The 18,278-nt window shown below is 50.9% G+C and overlaps 1 protein-coding gene across 1 annotated transcript in view; it reads right to left on the reverse strand.

Moving 5' to 3' along the window:
- dlg1a (discs large MAGUK scaffold protein 1a) overlaps positions 1-18,278 on the reverse strand; it is a 59,762-nt gene that overhangs the window by 30,826 nt on the left and 10,658 nt on the right. The window contains exons 4-5 of the mRNA XM_062450104.1: positions 14,761-15,003; positions 12,988-13,107 (exon numbers count right to left, since the gene is read on the reverse strand). Of these exons, the coding sequence (XP_062306088.1) occupies positions 12,988-13,107; positions 14,761-15,003 (363 nt within the window). The remainder of the gene's footprint in view (positions 1-12,987; positions 13,108-14,760; positions 15,004-18,278) is intronic.

Genomic DNA, 18,278 nt, shown 5'->3' on the forward strand with positions numbered 1-18,278 from the left:
CCAACACGCCCCAACACGCCTCAACACGCCCCAACACGCCTCAACACGCGTGGAGGAGAACCGCAAGAACAGCATGTCATGGTTGGGGAGTTCTACAGAGTTCTATAGGCCAGGAACAAACAATAAAGGACAGGATTTTCGAGCGCCTAAATGAAAACTATAGATAAAATGCCACGGACACACTTAGCTGGGAGACATAGCTAGCCTATAGCTAGCATTAAACCGACCCAGTGGCCTGTGTTCACCAGGCTACATCTGATATTTGAGGGAAAAGTCAAATGCGTCTCAGAGAAGGCACTTAAAACCAAAGCCAGGGACATCTCCTAAGGCCTCGCTATAGAAAGAGCATAGGTAGACAGACAGACGGACGGACAGACGGGTTGGTATTTCATGTACTTCGTGTGTGCGTCCAGCCGTCTGAAGCTGAAACAGGTTAGCTCACTCCTCCGGTAGAGAGGGGCTCTGATGGGTGTCATGGCTCGCCCGGGACCAGAGACGAGTTCACTGTTGACTTATTCCTTTGTAAAGGAGAGAGAGAGAGAAAGAGAGAGAGAGAGGGGAGGGTGCTCGGGGAGAAAAGTACTATAGTAAGACCCCTATGCAAAGTGCTAGCACTGGGGGCTATTTCAGCAGCATGGAGTTAGTGTGTGTGTGTAAGCGTGGCTGTGTGTGTGTGTGTGTGTGACAGAGAACCACTGCTGTGTGTGTGTGTGACAGAGAACCACTGGTGTGTGTGTGTGTGCCTATTGCTCTGTCTGTGTACTGTATGAGAGGCCAGAGTGAGCAGGGAGAATGAGGGGGGTAGGGGGGAGTTAGCATCTCAACGCTAACAACCACCCTCTCACAAAGCCCTGGCTGGAGCGATGAGGAGGGAGGGCATTAAATGGAGGGGGGATGGAGGGAGGGAGGATAGATACATGGACATACACACTGACAGAGAGGAGAGGGGGGTTGGGGGTGAGATTCAGAGCGAGCGATCCAAATGCTCTTTAAGGCAACACAAATCCTTTCTGTACAACAGGTCCTTTTTGGAAGGTTGTGCAAACAAGCTAGTCATTAGAACACAAGGCAAATACATTCAAGCTACTAATAACCCCCGAGTTACTGACTAGCCAGGTGAATGATTACGGGGTGGGTTTGTACAGTATGTTCCAGTTCACTGCGTCTTAATGTAAGAAACTCAGATCATGGTGGTCACACATACAGCCATGCCCTCCCATGTTGACAAATACCCAGCATGTAAAACTCATGTGTCACCATGTTTAGGGTGACCAGACGTCCTCTTTTACCCGGACATGTCCTCTTTTCGAGACCTAAAAAACGCGTCCGGCAGGGATTCCAAAATTGTCCGGGATTTTGCCTCGTCGGATATTTGTGTTTCTCCGGGTCTTTCACAAGCTATTACGCCCTTACAAGTTTTGGAAAGGGTATCCCCCTTTACGGTCCACCTCCGGGCTGACTGTAGAGAGAACTGTCATTATGATCAGATAGTGCGGCATGCAATACACGACCAGTGTAACTCAAATCTGGTCACCCTAACCATGTTGGTGACCCTTAGCATTAGATGTGTAGCAGCTAGCAGTTTTAGGGCCACACTGATGTACTACCTGATGAACATACCTGCGTCCCGCTGGTATGTTCACTCTGCTGTTCCATATATACCACTGACCCGCGTCTTAGGCTCAACATCGCCCCCTACCTGTGAAGTCATGAACAGCAGTCCACAGACTCCTGGGAACAGTCTTGTCAGAGTGAACGTGTGCTCTTCTAAATAGCAGCATGTCAACACAGGACTTCTGGTTTGGGATCTGTTCAATTTAACATCAGCCACTGATCGTACGTCAGATTCTTTACGATAAGAACAGGGCCAGATCTTCCGCAACAGATGGTGACTAACAGCAAAAGCGAACTGCAATCGTCTTACTAATCGTAATTACTTCTGAGGATTTCAGTTAACTCAAACAAACCCCAAGTTTTGTATTTGGGCTTCCTATTCACCAACTCTGGAAAAGAGAGTGAGCATTATCTGAATTTCCCTGCACGCCTCCCAGAGTTGAGGGTGACAGAGAGCTTCACAGAGGTGTCCAGGGTGTAATACTGGTTCTCAACACCAGGGGGTGACAGAGGCCCATCTGGACAAAGCACACAGCTGGTCTATCAGTGATGTTCTGAAATATATGGGTATACAAAAGTGTATGTTTAACTACTTATTTTTCCACTTATAAAAAGCATTTCCACAACTGCTACTAATTAGGGGTTAGGGTTATACAGCAGTAATCTATTAGAAACTCAAAAACGGATTTGATGACATGTCATCATCAGTCAACTTATTGCAATCCATAACTTTACCACAGGTACCAGAAGCTCAGTAGCAGCAGAGCACTGTCCCGACACAGAGCCTCGGAGCTTCTGAGTTGAGCTAACGCAAGACATGAAACAAAACACTGCCAACTACATAAAGGACTTACTCAGCGAGTGGGCCAACACATAACTCTGGCAACATGAAAACCCTGCTGTGCTAATGCTGCAGCCTGCTGCCAGCCAAGGCTGGAGAGGAGGTGGAGGGGTGCACCTGAGAGGTTCTTAAGATCCACCAGAGCCTCGCTCAATAACACAAATACCCCCCTAGAATGTTCCACAGTGGTCAATAACGATGTTAGCTGGATAGACACTTAGCTCGACTATGCAATAGAGCCCTGTGTGGTCCATTACTACACATGGGTGCCATGACAGAAGACCCTAAGAGACAACAGATACAATGGGCCCTATCTACAGCAGCCATTATCCTGCTCCTGACTCAACGGTATAGAGCATGCACATTACAGTCAGGCCCAGATAGATTAGCGCTGGTGTGTGTCTTTGTGTTTGTGTGTGCGTGTTTGTGGGTGTCGGCGTGTATCTATGTCTGTGTGCGCGTGCGTGATTGAGATGTAGTGTTCATTTTGTTCACGGTGTCTGGTAGCTGAGATGTGGTCACTTTGCAATGTGGCTGGTAAACAACACCATTCCTTGACTTCTGACTCTTCTATGCACTTATAATCTTTAACCTTCTGTTGTTCTTTGTTATGCACCATTTGTACATCGCTTTAGATAAAAGTATCTGGTAAATGAATAAAATATCAATATAAATCACCAGACATTCACGTTGCTTAGACATTCATTTTTATCAACGAAGGATGCCTAGACCATCAGGGGGCATATCCTCTAACAATCCTGTCTCTCCTCTCTGCATCCCTCCATCCCTCCAGACTGCACAGACACATCCGTATCTGTTACAACCTGATCTTGGCTGGTGACTTGGGGGGGGGGAAAGAGATACATTAGTATTACTAGTGGCTGTATCACTTGAACTTTGTTTGGCTCCAGTGTGTCTGTATGTGTATGTGGTGCGTGTGTGTTTGAATTGGACTTGACAGTTGGCACCGTCAGTGGAAGATCCTTCAGGTAGGATTACACAATGTACCGTGTATCCTGTCCCTAAGTAGCTTACAGCACAGTCAATGCCATGCATGCTACAGAACTGTGCTAACCTGCTGAGCTAAATGCTTCAAGGAAGGACTTCAACAACTGTGAGCCACCAAACCACCTCTGGTTGTAGAAGCAGAACTGACTCTGGAACAAAACACAGAGCCCTTAGAATCATACAGAGCCAGGGGAGAAGGCTGTTTAGGTAGTCGGAATCGACGAGTTTAGGAAGTTATGAAGCAGCTAAGAATAGTCGCACGTTTGAAAGAGATGTAGGAGGATGAGGGTGTGCGTGAGAGAGAAAGAAAGAGCAAGGGAGAAAGAGAAGAAGAAAGAGTGAGGGAGATAAACAGATGTAGGGAGAGCGCATATGTGAGTGTGCGAGTATGTGTGCGTGCATGTTCGTGTGTGTGTGTGTGTGTGGGAGAGTTGTTGAGCGAGAATCAACCCACACAGTGAAAGTGATGCACCACTTGGAGCACAGACACACACACACACACCTCTCGCTGGCCCTCCTGCAGCCAAACGTACCTCAGCTTGCGTTTGTGGCCCACGCCACTACACTGTGCAGGGTCGGGGGCGGGGGGGGGAGGGGGCGGGGGGTAGAGTTCACTACTCTCAGCCACCGGTTCACATGAGAAGATGACAGGTTAGTGTGCCAGCACGCAAGCCCCAGAACCTAGCATGCACCACCTCAGCCCACACACACACACACACACGTATGCACGCGAGCGGCGAGACACCCACCGCGTATCGCGTGACTATTGCCATGGCAACGTCTCCATGCCAACAGCCAAAGCGGAGCACCGCAGTGAGGAGAGAGAGAGAGAGAGAGAGAGAGTGGGGAGGGACCTGAGTGTTGTCGGGAGCAACCGTCTGAGTCTCGGGGGCTGAGGGATGGCGAGGAGGAGGGGGTCTGGGGGAGGAGGGGGTGGGGGGGAGGCGGGGGTTGTATCACCTCTTGATGGAACTCTCAAGGAAGGCGATGAGTGTGTGGGAACACACACATTCAGTTACTACAGATGTCCATCCTTGTGCCTACTGTACATCTCTTTTTCTGTCTCTGTTTATTCATTACATCGGCCGGCGATTCGATCCATTCGAGAAATAATCGATGGAAGAGAAGGTTTAAAATGATATCTTGTTTATCGGTATTCAACACTGTTTGCAAACGAGCGTGAGACAGTGACAACCACCTGTCAGAGAGAGCAGGAGAGAGAGCAGGAGAGAGAGCGGGAGAGAGAGCGGGAGAGAGAGCGGGAGAGAGAGCGGGAGAGAGAGCGGGAGAGAGAGCGGGAGAGAGAGCAGGAGAGAGAGCAGGAGAGAGAGCAGAGAGCTATAGACCTAGAGAGAGAGAGGTGTGTGAACGAGCTCTCTAACAAGACAAAGGCTGTCACTTGAGATGAATAGATGGAACGGTGAATGGAAACTGAAGCTTTATTCATTTACAACTACAAATGACTCCTAAATGACCTGCAGTCAGTCAGTCACACGGAGGCAGAGACCGAGGATTGCTCCCTTTCAGAGAACTTAACTCTTAACATTGGTAAAAATTGAGTTGTCACCTTTACAGACATACTGTACACACACACACACAGACTAATCCCATTGAGAACAGGGAAAGCAGAAAAGTTTCCGTCATCTCAGCAGGATGATTCGGCGTTCTCCGGGGGGAACAGACTGTGTGAGTGTGTGTGTGTCTGCTTCCAGAGTGCATGCCAAACACTTTATATTGGATAGCTCTTCTCTCATCTTGATTTATTTGACTAATTCCTCCTAAGAGGAGGCAAACAAACAGTAATCAATCACCAAGCCATCCAGTCCCCTCTCCCCTGTCTGACTACATCTCTCCTTCACTGATTCCTCCTCAGGAACGCTCAGTCAGGATAAGTGAGCAGCTTTCATTCTCAGCTCGGCTCCACACATTAATTATTACAGAGCCCAACCTCGAGAGGCAGAATAACAGAGCTAAAAATGTGAAGGGGGGAGACATGGAGAGAAGATGGAGGGATGGAGAGAGAAAGAAAGTAAGAGGGAAGAGAGAAGGACAGAAAGAGGGAAAGGGAGGGGGGGGAGAGAGATCGAGAAAGAGATCGAGAGAGAGATCGAGAGAGAGATTGAGAGAGATTGAGAGAGAGAGAGAAAGAGAGAGAGCAAGAAAGTTGCTGCGCACCACTTCTCTCCTCCGGTCTATAAGAGAAGACCATAAATCCAGTGGCAGCCTACAGTAGACTACAGGTCACATGGTGCGGTTACCTGAAGCTGAGTGGCAGCCAGTGGGCCCATCCCAGTTCAACAGTCACTGGAAACAACAGGGCCGGATAAGGCCTGGAACGTCATCTTCAGATTGCACACTGGCTCACCATTTCACAACATCCCCTCGAGCCTTTGTTTGCACATTGATATTCCACGGGCCGTGGTTTGATGAGGGATTTAGGACCTACGCTAAATAGGATACAACCTCTCCTGTCTATGTCGGAGAATTTACTTCTGCGTGTTTGAAGACCTCCCGTAGGAGCTGACGAATGTTACGTTGGTGTTTTAGCCTCCAGAAATAAACCTCTACACCAGAAACCTGACAGATTAAGACTCGTCCTATTTGCAGCTTGGATGAGTACGCAGGTAGGTAGGTGGCTATATGACTAAGTAAGGTACCTCTGTGGAAGGGTACTTGGCTAAGTGACTAAGTTAAGGTAACTAGGTGGCAGGGTACTTGGCTAGACTGTTAGGCTGTGAGGAAGGATGCAGGTGTAGATGGTACTGGTGAAATGGAAGGCTGTAAATGGATGTGGTTACAGGCTCCGGGTCATTCAGAAGAACTTAGAAAGAGGTTCATTAAAGAGTCATGGTGCTGAGTTTGTGTGGTAACAAGGTCTGCTCGGGCCTCTGGAAAGCCTCCGCCATTGGCTCTTTGTCTGCATGTCAGCACCTTGGCCTGCAGTTCACGACATCATCCAGGCTGACAGATCAGACACACACACACACACACACACACACACAGACAGAACCGACTTCCAACTCGCTACTATAAATCCTATGCAAGTCCTCCTGTCCCTTCAATTCCTCTCTAGTCTAGCCATCATCCCACCCACCCATCCATTTGGTTGTCAATCCATCCACCCATCCACCCATCCACCCACCCATCCATCCACCCATCCATCCACCCATCCCTCCACCCATCCCCTTCTCTCTCACTGGCAGAACTGTGTTGGCAGCCCCCCAGTCTGTGGATCTGTCTGCTAAACCAGGTAATGGAACATCAGTCATCCACTGAGTGCTTTAGACAACACCTTGGGAAAAAGACACTTAGGGAAGCCAATATGATTACTGGCTCAGGCTGGCTGGATAACAGACCACTGAGTGCTGCAGGCACTAGACAGACCGACAGGCAGGCAAAGGGAGAGGGAAATTGAAGGAGAGACACAGAGAGAGAGAGAGAGAGAGAGAGAGAGAGAGAGAGAGAGAGAGAGAGAGAGAGAGAGAGAGAGAGAGAGAGAGAGAGAGAGAGAGAGAGAGAGAGAGAGAGAGAGAGAGAGAGAGAGAGAGAGAGACAGAGACAGAGACAGAGACAGAGACAGAGATAGAGTGAGACAAACAGACAGGCAGACGACAGACATACAGACAGACAGATACAAGCTGATAGACAAACAGGCAGAGGACATAGATGGAGATTGCGACAACAAAAATTTTGCAATTAGTTTGTTATACTCAGTCGGAAAACTACAAACTTGTAAATGACCAGGTTAATGCGCTGGGATAACACAGGTGAAACTAGAAGCCTCCTCTATGGCCTTGATCACAAGAAGTTCTCAGAAACAGCAAACAAAAGATTCCACTCGGTTATGATACCCCCACCCTGCTCCCCTGCCTGCCCCTCAGGCAATGTGACAGAACACACACACACACACACACACACAGCAAGTCTTGAAGCGCTTGTCCCGTCCTATACCAGGTGCATGTGTGTGTGTGTGCGCGTTACCTGGCCAGATCCAGGAGTGATACAGTCACTGAAGGCGTTCCTCCGCGCGAAGAAGGTGAGCAGCTGCTGCCAGCGGGAGGACGAGGACAAGGAGGAGGACGAGGAGCCCGGGGCGTGCGGCAGCTCCTCCGACGAGCCCCTCTTGGGCCCCTGCTTCTGTTTGTGGAGCCCCGCGCCGTGCCCCCCCCCCTCCGCCCCCCCGCCCCCCGCGCGGATAAAGGGTGTTGTTCCCGAATATGTAGTTCATCGCCGCGGCGCCGAGCGGGCGGACGGGCAGGAGGCGAGCGAGTCCCCTCGCCGCTCGCTCCTCCTCGCCTCTACTTCTCTTGCCTCGGGCGTGGAACAGCTGTCGGCGGAGAGACTGCGACAGAGGACGCATGGGAGGGAGAGAGGAGCAGGCAGCCGGCCAGGCGGGCAGGCGGGGACGTTGGCGGGCTGGCGGGCTGATCCCGGGGAGAAGTTGCGGCGGTTGCAGCGTTCCTCGGAAACGCTGTGGGCATCCTGTGGGTGCCCTAGCCTGGCGCTCGCTCACAACGCATCGTGTTCTCCGGCAGGACCAGGAAGGGGATGGAGGGCGAGCACGTCCTCTCCTCTCTGCGAGAGGCCAGGGAGAGAGACCGGGGAGAGAGGCCGGATGGAGAAGTGGGATGGAGCGCAGTTACCTGACAGACCGTAAACAAGCGATCTCTCTCTCTTCTCTCTCTTTTCTCTCTCTTTTTCCCTTTCTCCGTCCGTCCCTTGGAGGTAAGTGGTTGTCCGGTGGAGTGCAGATGACCAGGGCTCAATCACGGCGCCCGCTTAAGAGCAGAGTCATTCTTCTGGCAGCCACCACTCTGACCCCCCCCCTCGCCCGCTCCGCCCGCGCTCCCCCCCCACATTAACTGATGATTGGAGGGATGAGAAGAGGGGAGAACCAGGGCAGAGCAGACAGCTGGATGGAGCAACAGACAGACAGACAAACAGACGGACGGATAGACAGAGGAGTGGTGTGGTTTAGCTATGCCTTGCTTCTCAAGCCTCTCTCTCTCTCTCTCCCTCTCTGTCTCTCTCTGTCTCTCGTTTCCTCTCTGTGAAGCGTGCAGCCCTGACTCTCCAGACAGCTTCACTCTTCCAGTCACAGAGCAGCTTTCACCCAGTCATTGATTGGTGCCACTCCAGACCTATTGTGCGGAGTAGAAACCCAACCCTCCTCTCCACAGATAACATTTCCACCTCCTCTGGCCACACCCCCTGCCAGCCAGTCAGCCAATTACATAAGCATGAAACCTGACCCCCACGGAGCGCGCTCACCAGGTCCGGGAGAAAAAAATAAATAAAAATAGACAATAAATATCTCCCCAAATCGCAGAGGAAGAAGAACTATGGTGTTTTCCCAAGCGGGAAAGAGGTGTCAAATCCAGGGAGAGTGTGTGTGTGTTCAATAAGACTCCCTTGCTGATGTGTGTGTTCTCTTCCTCCGGTGTTTTCAGTTTAAGCGTCTCCTACACACACACACACACACACACACAGCCCACACACAAGCACACACGCAGACTGCTATGATCCAGAATAGAAAAACAACAGGCTGTTCGCGATGGTGGAGGAGAGCGACTCCGCTGGCTTCTCAACCCCCTCGGAGAGACCAACCACGAGCTGCTATCTCTCTCACAACCCGTAGTCTCTCCCTCTGTGCCTCCACGCTTCTCTCTTGCTTTTCTCTTAGTCCTGCTGCCCTTCCTGAGGCAGGGGAAAGGCTGAGGCTGGGGCTGGGCGTCCAGGGAGGCTGAGCTACAGGTGGCCCCGCATGCCACACCAACACTGTTGTCACAGCCTGCGCCTCCGTTTCCCTGGGGACTAAAACCATGGCAACAGCTTTCGCATTCAATGAAGCTGCCGGTAACCCCTAGTCAGCCGGTTACTGCTGAGAGGAGAGGAGGAGTGAGGAGAGAGAGGAGAGGAGGAGAGAGGAGAGGAGGAGAGGAGAAGAGAGGAGAGGAGGAGAGGATGAGAGGAGAGGAGGAGAGGAGGAGAGGAGGAGAGAGGAGAGGAGGAGAGGAGAGGAGAGGAGAGGAGGAGAGAGGAAAGAGGAGAGGAGAGGAGGAGAGAGGAGAGGAGGGGAGGAGAGAAGGAGAGGAGGAGAGGAGAGGAGGAGAGAGGAAAGATGAGAGTTGGAGAGGAGAGAGAGAGGAGAGATGAGAGGAGGAGAGGAGAGAGAGAGGAGAGGAGGAGAGAGGAGCAGTATATACAGGGTGATTCTGGAGTCAACACCGTTACATTCACATGAACCTGTAGCTCAGGTCCTTCTGGCTAGTGAGTCCGTCGCTAGGAGACAAATGCAGGATCTGCTAGCTGGTTACTCATGGATGGCAGCCAGTCAACACACTCAAGAGACATACTGTACAGCTTTTTATTGGATGGCTTCATTTCCCACATTAAGACTGTAGTTCCTTGGAACTAATCAATAACAAGTGCAGCAGTCTATTCTTGGTAGTTTATTATAAACAGTCCACATATTACAACCAGTAATACGTTAACCAAATGTATTCATTTAACAGATACTTGTATCCATAGCGCTGTACATGTGAGGAATTGAACCTGCAACTTCTTGATCTGCAGTGAACTGCTGTAAGCATGGAGCTATTCCCATCCTGGTACTCTACTGTACATGAGTGTTACTGTATCCTTAGGTACATGACACACAGCAGCACAATGCCTCCTGTCTGCATCCCAGCTTTTACATTCAAATGTCACCTTATAAACATTACAGATCAATAATGCACACAGCCAATTAGATCAAAACACACTGCATGCATATTTAACCAGCCTGCTGTGGACCCCTCAGTGTCTCTGACTGTTTTATGTCCACTTATCTCCTCTCCACTTATCTCCTCTCCACTTATCTCCTCTCCACTTATCTCCTCTATTCTCCACTTATCTCCTCTCCACTTATCTCCTCTCCACTTATCTCCTCTATTCTCCACTTATCTCCTCTCCACTTATCTCCTCTATTCTCCACTTATCTCCTCTCCACTTATCTCCTCTATTCTCTACTTACTGTATCTCCTCTCCTCCCCACTGTTTTCCTCTCACCTCTCCTCTCACCACTCCTCACCTCTCTCCGTTTTGCAGTCAATGATGCCAGTTACGTAATCGTATTTCCAGACTTGGAAACACAAAGCTGAAATCTAATTTCCCGACCACACCTCAATTATCAGCTTTGCTTGAACTGTGAAATGAGCATTAGAGTCTGAGTGAAAGACAAGCCAACAAACACATAGCAATTCCACCCTCCTAGTCTAAGTCTCCTGAAAAGAATTACAAAAACGCCAGCATTTCAAGAAGTGAAATCCTATAAGAAAACCTCTGTGTCACTCACTCTCTCACTCTCTCTCTGTGTGTCTCTCTCTCTGTCTCTCTCTCTGTGTGTCTCTCTCTCTGTCTCTCTCTCTGTGTGTCTCTCTCTCTGTCTCTCTCTCTGTGTGTCTCTCTCTCTGTCTCTCTCTCTGTGTGTCTCTCTCTCTGTCTCTCTCTCTGTGTGTCTCTCTCTCTGTCTCTCTCTCTGTGTGTCTCTCTCTCTGTCTCTCTCTCTGTGTGTCTCTCTCTCTGTCTCTCTCTCTGTGTGTCTCTCTCTCTGTCTCTCTCTCTGTGTGTCTCTCTCTCTGTCTCTCTCTCTGTGTGTCTCTCTCTCTGTCTCTCTCTCTGCCCACTTCTTCCTGTGGGTGTAGGAGCCTGCTAAGGATGCAGTCTCTGGGAGCAGGGCCACGTATTGAAATACGTGAGCTGCAGCTGCACTGGGTGCAGCGGTGCCCCCCCCTGCTGTGGCCCCAGCGCCCTGTGCCCATCAGACCCCTGTCAGGCCCTGCCACTCTCTCACCCACATTCACCTCTCCTGCTGAACAAACTGCTGCTGTCTGTACAGTACAGCTGCTGTGTTTACGGCTGTGTTTGCTGCTGTACTTCCCTGAGAGAGCGAGAGAGAGAGAGATAGGGAGAGGGGAAAGACATTGTGAGAGAGGGAGATATATGAGACAAGAGAGGGAGGAAGAGAGAGTGAAAGCTATACCAGTTTGTGTAAGGAGTGGGAGTGGACTGCGTGTGTCATCTCTGAGTGTCTCAGAAGGGAGGGGGGCACGAGGGGGCGAGTGACAGTGTGGGATGTGTCTGTATCAAAGAGCAGGACAAGTACAGAGTCAGTAGAGAAGCACAGAGGAGTTCACCAGCGAAAGCTGGGCTCTCCAAGTCCAGGAACCAATTAAAACCAAGACTCATCTGACCTATCCAACAACAAATATCTAACTCCCTACCTCCCTCTGTCCTCCCTCCCTCCCTCTGTCCTCCCTCTCCCTCCCTCCCTTCCCATCCCTTCATTCTCTGACTGGCCCACACCATTACTCTGCATTAGGCTAATGACGGAAATGTACAGGGACCTTTGAGTGCTGTTAGTGTTTGTATTTGTGTGTGAGTGTGTGTGTGTGTATATGTGTGTGTTGGTGTGTGTGCCTAGAGTGGGATCTGAGTTTGAATGGAGCTACAGTGTCGGTCAATGTGAGACACAGATCTGCTAAGGAAGGCTGAGGCGCTCATCTTAAATGTCTCCCCCTACTTCTCACAGAGGTGCGCTGCACAAATACTTCCCCGTTCCCAGTGGAACTGAGAGGAGTGGGGAAGCCTGAGAAGTCTCTCCAAAAAACTCCCCTCTCTAAACCGACAATCCTGTCACACACAAACACACACTCACTCAAACACGCTCACACACTACACAGGGGTTTCAGCACGAACAGTCATCTTTAAAGACATTCTTACGACGGCTCTCCAACGCAACATGCTCAAATGCACGTGATCTGCTTAACCCTCCCCCCCCCCGCATGCTACTGCCCGTGAACACCATAGATATATATAAAAGGGTAGATGTCTCGTCCGCGTTGCCGGACAACGGAGTCGAACGTCCGCACATGGCGGCCATCTTGCTACAGTCAACTCGCTCACCCATAACATTGTGTTGATGCTACATGTACTTTTTCCTCGACATCTCTGACGTTGATAACAAACCAAACCGTTTTAAAATCGGTTGAAAATTGAGCAAGTTATGGTCATTTAAAAAGTACATGTAGCATCAACACAATGTTATGGGTGAGCGAGTTGACTGTAGCAAGATGGCCGCCATGTGTGGACGTTCTAGACTCCGCCGTAAGACATCTAGTCTTTATATATATCTATGGTGAACACAAACACAGCCAACATCCACAAAAACAACAGAAGAAGACGTCACAACAGCGCAGCCACGGGCAGCTCTGCGCGAGTCACCAAGCTCTCCGGTGCGATGCTGCCACCTGGAGTGTGAGTAGCGGCATTACAACAACACGACAACAGGAAAGGAGGGAAGCTTTTTTTCCGTGCGCGACGCTGCGGCGGGCGCACCAAGCTGATTGGTCACCTGATCGTCCACGCAGACGGAAGGCTCCGGAATAGCTTGGGTTACAAACAGACGAACGACACCAAACGTTGGACGGGGCGGCAAAGACGGGCATTCCACGGGCGACGGGACGGCGATGGGTCGGGGTTACCTGTAGGTAGGCGTGGTTTTGGGAGTAGAGCGTGGAGAGGGCGGGGCCATCCCCCGAACAGGGGGTGGATGGAGCGTACGTTGCAGTCGGCGACTGGCCCTCGTAGTCCAGAGATTCTACCTACAGCACAGCATAGAGAGGAGCTTAGGCCCTTGGCACACACGCACACACACACACACACACACACACATACGATTAGCTGTATGAGGACAGACATGGAAAATACACATGAACAACGCACACGTACGCACACATGCACTCACACATCCCTACAAACACACACACACACAATCAGCAGGTGGCGTGCACTTCACAGCTGCTCCACTTGTCATCCGGTTTACTGAGTACTAAAGGAGATCTCACACCCCCACACGACGCACACACAGAGATGAGCGGGGTACAGAGATGATGATGATGATGAAGAAGCAGGGAGACAAGCAGAAGAAGAGAACGATCGGCAGAAACTCCTCACATCCTCCACCGCAACACGTGTGTGTGTGTGTGAGTAGGTGTGTGTAGGCCTGTGCGTGCGTTGGTTTGTGTGTATACGTGCGTGCGTATATGTGTGTGTGGACAGTTCAGCAGCAGGCCCAGAGTGGTCCAGTCAGAGGGGAACAGAGGAGTCATGTGGAGAGGCAAGATGGCGTGTCCATCTGTCCCGGCGCCGTAGCCAGATACCCAGCTGAGAGGCCACCTCGCACCGTGCTCAAAATAACCACCCGGGACACACACACACACCTGATTAACACACCTCAGCAGCCGAGGCTACGACGCACGACGACAAGAACACGCCCGGCAACGTTCTGGAGAGACCGGGGTCACAATCCCCTCCCAAACCTCCCCGTTACATCACCAAGCTGTGATATGTCATCTGAATGCAGATATGACTCACGCTTACGCACACAGCATCGACGTCTCAGGAGAAGAGCTCAACTCGTGGGTTCTTCGGTTACGTTGCTCGCCAAAGCGCGCTGAGGGCTGCAGTGAGGGGAAAGGACCACAAGGTGGCGGCATGCTATGGTCGCGGACATGCACACGCGCTGGCAGAGCTTTTGCGAGAGGAACACATTGACCGTGAGATGATTCACTAGAATCGAAGACCGGATTCACAAAGAACTCCCTGGTGCTCAATGGATAACGATCGCTGTCGATATTAAGTGTCACCGATTCCAGGGTTTAAGGCTGAAGGGTTTGATGACATCATAATCCACAGGTAAAAGAATGGTCATTGCCACAGGACATGCAGACAACACATGCACATAAACAAACAAACAATCAAACAAGTTCATTTGTTTTCCATTCATCGGAGGTGTATAAAGACTTGCTATAGTTTACATTTACATTTAGTCATTTAGCAGACGCTCTTATCCAGATCGACTTACAGTAAGTACAGGGACATTCCCCCCGAGGCAAGTAGGGTGAAGTGCCTGGCCCAAGGACACAACGTCATTTGGCACAGCCGGGAATCGAACTGGCAACCTTCAGATTACTAGCCCAGTTTAGTTCTGAGCCTGTCCCATTACTCTGGTCTGGCTGCTATGAGCCTGGTTTAGTTCTGGTGCAGCTGACTTTGTGACAAAAGGATGTGTAGGCTAGTGATGCTGCTGGGCTTTACTTTCATTTGACTGTGTGTGTCCAAGTGTGTGTGTGTGTGCGCGTGCAAAGAGTATAGAAGGGGAAAAAGGAAATTAGCTGAGGATAGGGTGATTCATTGAAGACACCGTGTGTTACCGCTTGTGTGTGTATGTGTGTGTATAAGAGTGTGTGTGGTACCTTCATGGGGGAGATGTGTGCGTGGGTCACGTATCCGTGGACGTTCTGGATCTGAGAGAGGTGCCTCCCTGCTACCTGGACCAGCTCCGGCCGGCCCAGCTCCCTGCTCTCCCTGCCCTCCCGGTGCTCTCGGCCCCCCAGCGCCGTAAGTTCCTTCCCCCCCCCAGGGTGCTGAGGACAGGCCTGGATCTGGGGGGAGGGGTCCTGGGGGCTCGACCCGTCCTCCTCCTGGTACCGGTACTTCTGGAGAGAGAGAGAGAGAGAGAGAGAGAGAGAGAGAGAGAGAGAGAGAGAGAGAGAGAGAGAGAGAGAGAGAGAGGGGGGGGGGGAGGAGAGGGAGATGGTGAAGAGGGAGAAAGGGAACAAAAGAAAGAGAATGGAGAGGAGGGAGGAGTGAAAGGAAAACAGGGGAAGGGAGAGAGAAAGAGAGAGCGAGGGAGGAAAAAAGAAGGGCATATGTGAAGAAGAGAACAGAGAGGAGGGGGAGGAGAGGGGAGGGGAGGGGAGGGGAGGGGAGATGAGATGAGAGGAGAGGAGAGGAGGGGAGAGGGGGGAGAGGAGAGGAGAGGAGAGGAGGGGAGAGGAGAGGAGAGGAGAGGAGAGGAGAGGAGGGGAGAGGAGAGGAGGGGAGAGGAGAGGAGAGGAGGGAGAGGAGAGTTTTCAGTTAATAGGTCAGTGAACAGCCAACTAAACATAATTTCAAACAAACAACCAATTACTTAAGCATGGAAACCACTTTCTCCAGCTTCTTCTTTTTAAAGACACAGTCTGTTGGTGCGGTTCTGCTTTGTTGGGATAGACAGTGTGTGGGGTCAGGGAATGTCGGGGAGGGAGGGAGAGAGAGAGAGGGGACGACACACAGGAAATGACCCGAGCTGGACTCAAACCCAGGCCCCTGCGGTAAGGCCTTAGCCTGCGTGACGCTCGCTCTTAACCGGTGAGCCACCAGGCCGACCCATGGATGGGTTTTGTACGCGTTCCAAACCGGTACCTTCCAAAAGGAATGTATTAAGTGTTTGTGTCAGTGGACACAGTTAAAGAGACGCTCTGAATTGGATTAGTGTAGCACGGAGCAGTAGGAGAGAACATGTTACTGTCGCTGCATCAAACACACAATGCTGAGGCAAGCAAGGTGTGTGGTGTGTGTGAGTGTGTGTGTGTCTGTGGGGTGTGTGTGTATATATTTTGCTCCAGGACAGCCCATGTCTATGCCCAGCATGGCTCTAATTGTTTGTTGAATGTGTCTTGTTGTGAAAGTGAGGATGTATAAAGACCCCTCACCCCTCCTCTTTCCACCCCCCCCCCCCCCCCCACACACACACACACACACACGCACAGTTTCTCCAATGTATCTGCACGCACATTGCATGACATTTTTCCCTTGAGAAACATAATGAAGTAGGTTTACCTGGACACACACACACACACAAACTAACACACACACTAACTACATAACCAAGGAAAGATCATGGAGTGAGGGAGGAGAGAAACTTGAATGAGGGCACGGTGATTCCCTGTGGAGAGGGCACAACGTGAACACAGACCAGGGAGAGGGACCAGGGAGACAAATAGAGGAGAAAAACGAAGGAGGTAGATGCTCCCTAAAGGAGGGTTGTCCCTGACTCTCCCCCTGCCACCTCCCCCCCTCTGTCCCATCATACTGACACCAATCTGCCAGCCTTGCCAGAAACTCTGGACTCAGCACACAGCTCTACACAACCGCTAATGGACTTCTGTTCCCATAACAACCAAACACACACATACACACACACGCTGCAGTGTCCAATCTGCCTGCCCCTTAGCCTTCTGACCTTCTGACCCCAGCACAAGCTGCTGAGCACACGCACACACACACACACACACACACACAGCACATCACTAGAGGCAGAGATCTAAGCAGAGAGTTGTGAGTAACCAGTCATATGTCTCACAATGACACAGAATCACTGACCATCCCCTCCACTGACATCAAGCTCATCAGTGACTGTCAGTGTGCCAGTGTGTGTATTGTGCGTGTGTGTATATTGTGTATAATTGTGTGTGTGTGTGTGTGGAAGATCCGGAGCAGCTAGCTAGCTGTTGCATAATCAGCTGGAGAGGCTGCTTGTTGCTGCTGGGACAGAGAGTCCGGAGCTAGAACTACAATACCCACGGTGCACTAGGACCCAGCGGGCCAGGGGAAGACCCAGCGCTTGCCTGGGTTATGGTAACACTGCTAGGGTTAGCACTGGGTTTGGATATCAACACATAAACACACGCTCACTTACACACACACTCACACGGCAACTCATGTATTTTTTAGCCGCTCTCAGGATCCAGTGATGCGGTAAGCAGGACAGATCATGGTGGAGGGGCATCTCAGGGTTCAAAATGTTTTGGTATTTTACCGCATACAGAGAGAAGCACCAGGGTAAAGAAGCTGTTCTGCCTCTGCTTGATTTAGCCTGGCCAACAGCAGTCCGTCATGCTGTACTCTTTAATAGTGTGTGTGTGACACATCAGCCAGGCACCATGATGGCTAAACGTCAGATCCCCTCCATCCCCGCTTGGGACACACACGCACGCACACACACACACACACACACACACACAGCCATGCTTAGTAACTCAAACACACGCTCACTGTCATGTGTCAGTGTGTCAAGAAGAAGCTCTAGTCTTGCGTAGCTGGAAAACGTGACCGGATTCAGAGCACATTCTGCATCGCTGTGTGAGGCTCTGAGTGTGTGTGCGTGTGCTGGTGTGTGTGTGCTGGTGTGTGTGTGCGTGTGCTGACGGACAGAGAGTAAACACACACATTATTCATGCTTGAAGAGTTTGAAAGAGCAGGGGGATCCTCAGCCGTGAGGGTTGCTCTCATGCAAACACACACACACACACACACACACACATGCTGATGACAGTAGTAGGAGCCAGTGATTAGCCATGCTTGGTTGGTGTGAGTGTGTGTCATTATATCCCAACACAACTCTCTCTCTCTCTACAGCTCTGCCAGTTAACTCTCTCTCTCTCTCTCTCTCTCTCCGCTCTCTCTCTCTCGCTCTCTCTCTCTCTCTCTCTCTCTCTCCCTCTCTCTCTCTCTCTCTCTCTCTTCTCACACACACACACACACACATACAGAAACACTGAGCTAGCCTGGAATGGCTCTCTTCGTGGCTGTAGTTAGACCTGAGGACCTCTGTGCCTTCACTGACAGTTGGACACACATGATGGGCGGGGAAACTTCCGAGGTGTCCCTTTAGTCTCTCTGTCACCTGTCACTTCATAGGAAACACGTACACACACACACACCAAACCTCCTTTACAGCTGAGTATTCAACACTAGCTCCCAATAAAAACAACACAGCCTTAGCCCTAGTCCCAGTCTCAGTCCTAGTCCGTTCCAAGTCCTAGCCATAGTTCTAGTCCTAGTCCCAGTCAGTATCGTATCCAGTCCCAGCATGCCTTTCTCTAACCTACCTTGCATCCAAACATGAGGGAGATGGTGGAGTTGGTGCAAGCAGCTTTACAGTGGCACA

This window comes from Osmerus eperlanus, chromosome 24 (genome assembly GCF_963692335.1).
Source record: "Osmerus eperlanus chromosome 24, fOsmEpe2.1, whole genome shotgun sequence".
Taxonomy (NCBI): Eukaryota; Metazoa; Chordata; class Actinopteri; order Osmeriformes; family Osmeridae; genus Osmerus; species Osmerus eperlanus.